Source organism: Phaethon lepturus, unplaced genomic scaffold (genome assembly GCF_000687285.1).
Source record: "Phaethon lepturus isolate BGI_N335 unplaced genomic scaffold, ASM68728v1 scaffold26967, whole genome shotgun sequence".
In the NCBI taxonomy this organism is placed as follows: Eukaryota; Metazoa; Chordata; class Aves; order Phaethontiformes; family Phaethontidae; genus Phaethon; species Phaethon lepturus.
This window is the reverse complement of record NW_010554419.1, coordinates 6,814-11,892: the sequence shown is the minus strand read 5'-3', so window position 1 is coordinate 11,892 and position 5,079 is coordinate 6,814. Positions and strand designations below refer to the sequence as shown.

Here is a 5,079-nt window from a genome sequence, read left to right as displayed (position 1 = left end):
AGCAGGAAGCATATTGTACTTGCGTTAAACATCTTCAAGTCGAAAGAATTCCCTAGGATTGCCCACTTAACATATCAATGTCATTTAACTTTGTGATTGTGACTTAAACCCCACAGCTTGTCACTCTGGTCTACATTTGATTAATTCCATCCTTTTAGGATGTCATAACGCTGAAGAAGCCAAATACTCATGTGCCATTTCTGGCACTCGTGGCTTTAAAACCAGGTCATGACTACTACACGAAGCATGTCGAGGGCCTGAAGTAGTTCAGCCAGGGAAGCCCTTGGGAGCGTTAGTTTGGAAGAAAAACTTATGTACTATTTGCCATCTCGGGTCCATCCAGCACGGGCAATGTACTCCACAGTCGGAAACAATGCAGAAAACGGTTGCACCAGCTCCTTGTCCTGAGCACACACGATCTGCAGCAAAAGGAAGGTCCAATATCAAATCAGACTGCTACCAGACCTCCCCACCTCCTCCTATGGAGGGTCAGGCCAGGAGAAGCAAGCCCTTCTACAAATGGCAGGAAGAGAAGGGAAAAAACAAGCTTCAAAGCAAAATGATTTTGGCATTCAGCCACAGAAGAGGTACAGCCAGGGACTGAAGCCTAGGATTAAATCAGGCTTCAACCCTCCTGCTCTACTATTGACAATGTGGTATCCCAGGCTAACCCTACTTCTCGATTCCCTCCCCTCTCCCAGCTCCCTCTCCACCAGAACAATATTTTTGAGTATTTTCAAGCTCTTTGTTTCTTGGATAAACACATTACAGAACCAGGTGTTACAAGAGGATGAAAACAAAGGCTAACAATGTCTACAATTTCTTAGTGACCTTGTCTTAATTCTAGGGAGCATCAGAAGCAGTCAACCCTCCTGTGAAATATCCCATTCTGAGTTGTTATCACTTACCTTACCCTTGCTGTCTGTTTTAAATTCTGCCAGTTTTAATGTAATCTTGGGGTTTTTGCTGCCTGTGGAGAAGGATTGAAAGAATACCAATATGACAGACTTGAACACTCCATGGTTATACACAATACAGCTTTCCCAGAAAACAACTGACCCTGGTCCTACAGAAATGGCTGTGTGTGAATGTTCAAATAGCAAATTATGTATGTGAGCAAACACCACTGTAATCACAAGAGTCATTCTGGGTATGGGAAAAGTTTGCTTTTGCCTTGCCTAGTTGGCTGTGCATGTTCTCAGGAGGGAGAGGAAAGACGTGATTCAAAATGTATTCCATGATACACCACCAGATACATTCAATTTTCTCAGCAATCCTTTCATTGAAGCTGAACTTTAAATCCCATTCCTTTCTTGCAGTCGATTTTGGGCTCGGAGACTCAATTAGGCCTCAACATTTACAACCAGCTTCTACACCCTAGTAAGTACCCCGATTAATCATGCAAAGTTTATAGCACAAATTCCACTGCTGCTGCCAGCAGGAGTCAAGAGTTGCATTAGCAGCCCCACGGTATTTCATTTACCTGTCCTGGGGTACCGATAGGAGTCTGTTTTTCTCTCCTCCAAGGCAGGTGAAGGAACATGAATTATCTCCACCTCTGACTCATCCACTTCCTCATACAAGATCCGCAGTGTTTTTAAATCCTCTGAACCTAGGACAAAGAGTAAGCATGTTTGCTACAGGGTTTTTCAGCTGTTTCTAACTTGCCTGGAGCACCGTGGCAGTACACTCTGGTCCAGAGCGCACACCTCCTGTACAGCCACAGCTCCCAGCGACCACCTGCAAATACTGCGCCGAGCACAATTATAATTCCTCAGTGTTTTGCTCCTTCAGGTGGCCTCCCCAGAAACAGACCAAACCCAGGCCCAACAGAAAACCTTGCTCAAAACATTATTGATAGCAGGGGCCAGCAGCAGTTACAGCATCAGAATTTGATAAGCAGAACACTGACTGACCTTCTGCGGAAGCTGTGGGACACCACCAATAGCCTGTGAACCGATCAAACTCCTCCTGAATGACAAAAGTGGCTACACCAGCAGACTTGGGGTCATCGAGAACATTGGATAAGCCTGGAGAGGAACAAAGAGGAAACTGCGTTTACACCTCCCTGGAAAAAGCTGATCCAAAGGAAGAACGTACTTGTAAGAAATAAGCCATGAAGATATGAGCCCTTCCAGCCCAAATCCATCAGAAGGAACTTCCACTTGAATCTGGCAAGAAGCACCAGTTACCTTTATGGCAGTATGTCATCCGCTTCTCCTCTCCCGTCTCAATATTTGCTACCCACAGATCATTGTTATTAATGAATGAAAAGAAGGCAGGGTCAGCAGGGCAGATCTTGGGATCCATTCGTGGCCCTGTGCACTGAGTCTTGATCTCCAGAGGCTTCATTGGAGACACCTACAGCAACAGACACACAAACAGTTCTGTACCAAATCAGCTTCCAGCTTCATATTTAAAGGCTGAAACCACAGATACAGTACAGCCCATGAAATGAGGGCACACATAGCCTTAACAGGACACAAGAGAAATGACCACAACCAAACAGCTGCAGATGTGCAGTCATCTCCAACCAAAACCATTAAGTCCGTTTCAGGTGATATTCATAAAATCACTAGCAGACTCACCATGAAGCCATTCTTGCCCCCATCTCGACAATGAAAGAGGCTGTTGCTGGCCTGGAACAGGAATAAGCCACTCTCACTGTGGAAATCATAAGATGTTATACCAAAGACACCAAGTCGCTTGCGTTCCCTCAAGAGTTCCTCTTCTCTAGAATACATCCCATGATGAGGGGTTGCCTAGTATTGAAGGAAAGGAAAATCTGAAAGAATCTGCAAAGAGAGGAACTTCCACAGAACGGGAACGCTGCACGACTGGCACCAGTTAGTCTGTGAATGCCCAAAATACAACATACCAGCCAAAACCAGTTTCCAGTCTTACCATACTATAACTACTGTACTCTAGCCTACAGGTGTGATCCAGGAGAACTAAACCAACTGCATGCCCCAGAGTTCCCTCTACATGAGAGATGAATTGCAAATCTGTAATTTCTGCAGTTGTCACTTCAGCATGAACTGAGGACAGCTGCACTTGCTCTGCTTATGCAAATCAGATGTAACCAATTAACTTAATGACGTTATCTACAGCCTTCACAAACAGTTTCCATGTCAGACTCTGCAAACAAAAGCTCTTCTGGGGATCTTGAATTACCCTGAAGAGGACTAGCAATCCAAATGGGGTCAAGGCAGCTAAATTCTTTTCAACCAGGAACCTTTTTAGTAAGGAAGAAAGACAAACACTGTCCACTCTCTTCTTCATCAATGCTGTTCACGACAAAGGACATTAAGATACTGAAATCAGGGAGGGGAAAATTCACCCCCTTTACTGTTCATTTGGTGTAGGGCGGAAGCAGCTGTTTAAATTCAACTTTTCTGACTTTCTTAAATGCAGGAAAGATGACAGACAGGCATTCCACCAAGCTCATCAATGAGCATCGCAAAAGCCCAGACAAGATACCCAGAAGGAAGGTGCACTGTCCTGATAGTTTATAATCTGAGGTAGACTACGTGCTAGTTGAGAGTTCTCTTTGCTTGCCACATCAACTGCTGCTTCACGCTCACTGCCAGCTTCACTGCACTCACAAGTGACTGTCTTGCATTATGAAGCAAAGCAGTTCTCGATACAACATACCTACCAATACCATTCTTCATGTCTTATACGCTGGCACACTATTATCTCAGAGTAGTACCCATCACACCAGCCCCACAACATCAGCCAGATTTCCCAAGCACTGTCAACCCAGGTTCTTCACACTTTGGCTTACCTGAAAGTGATCCAGCATCTGTTTCCATGACAAGAGTAGCAAGGCCTCCTTCCGTACCTTTTTGGGGATCTCTGAGTAAAGAAGGGAATTCTCTCGGCTACCATATGGCATTCCTAGTAGGAGGACAAAAGCATCATCGTACTTAAGATTAGTTAGCCAGGACAAAGACGACCAAGAGCAAATTAAAAAAAAAAAAAAGTCTGATAACAGAGGGGTTAGGGCTCTCCAGAGGCTTTTACCAGCTGTCATTCCCAAGCAGCTCTCAGTTCAATCACAGAATAATATCCAAATTATTTAAATTTAGATATTCACTTATTTAGAAATTTCCCTAAGCAAGATTTAACACTAACCAACCCCTTCAGAATTGGTTATGTCCAACTTTCCTCTCTGTGGACTGTTCAACCCACGCTCTAGATCCACTCTAAAAAAGCCACTCCCTGAATGGGTGATTCAACATTACTCTCCACATTTCTCAGCCAGAAGTTTCCTACAGGGACCTCATTCAGACCAACGCACCAGCCTGCAAGAAGGGAAGAAAAACCTTGGAAGCTCTAGAGAGCCCATTCAAATATGAAACAGTATACTACATAGTCAAAAGACCTCGTCATTCTACATAAGCCTTTGACTGTGGTTATCAAATAAGATGTTGGCCATCCAATTTCCAAAACAACCATGAAAAATAAAATATCCTGACACACGATTTTGGCAGTTTCAACAAAATCAAAGACCATGAACTTGCCCTCTACATATGCTGTAGCGACTCCCTAGATCAGAATTTCGCACAGGGAAATGTGTCCTCATATTGTCTACTCTGCACATGTTCTGGGCAGAACAGAAAGATTTCTGAGCTGGCTAACCCAGCAGTACAGTTACTTAAAATTAAAACTGAAATATTAATAAGTGCTCAGGAAGCAAAGCAATATGTGAGCTTAATAATCCTCAGAGATACAGAAACACCAAAGTGCTGAGCATGTGGTGTTTAATATAAGCAGCATCTGCCATGATACAACATAAAATTCTACAGGGACAACCCAGGGATGATTTAAGATGTCCAAACAGAAAAAACTGCAGATAGGAACAAATTACTATATATACACACATTTGATACTCATGTGACTGTGACCTGGACTTCATTTCTCCTTATTATATCAGTACTTTCTACAATGACCTCAGCTGACTACAATCAATCAGCATTTACAAGAAAAATATCGCCTTCCTCCCCAAAAGACATTATACTTTGCTCCCAAGTAAAGAAAACTATTCAGCCTCTACAGCAAAGTTCTTCAGCAGTC

At 43.5% G+C, this 5,079-nt stretch overlaps 1 protein-coding gene across 1 annotated transcript in view; it reads right to left on the bottom strand.

The window, feature by feature from the left end:
• DPP9 (dipeptidyl-peptidase 9) overlaps positions 1–5,079 on the bottom strand; it is a 17,763-nt gene that overhangs the window by 7,784 nt on the left and 4,900 nt on the right. Inside the window, exons 3-9 of the mRNA XM_010291868.1 lie at positions 3,788–3,900; positions 2,589–2,762; positions 2,193–2,361; positions 1,917–2,030; positions 1,484–1,612; positions 909–970; positions 319–419 (exon numbers count right to left, since the gene is read on the bottom strand). Of these exons, the coding sequence (XP_010290170.1) occupies positions 319–419; positions 909–970; positions 1,484–1,612; positions 1,917–2,030; positions 2,193–2,361; positions 2,589–2,762; positions 3,788–3,900 (862 nt within the window). The remainder of the gene's footprint in view (positions 1–318; positions 420–908; positions 971–1,483; positions 1,613–1,916; positions 2,031–2,192; positions 2,362–2,588; positions 2,763–3,787; positions 3,901–5,079) is intronic.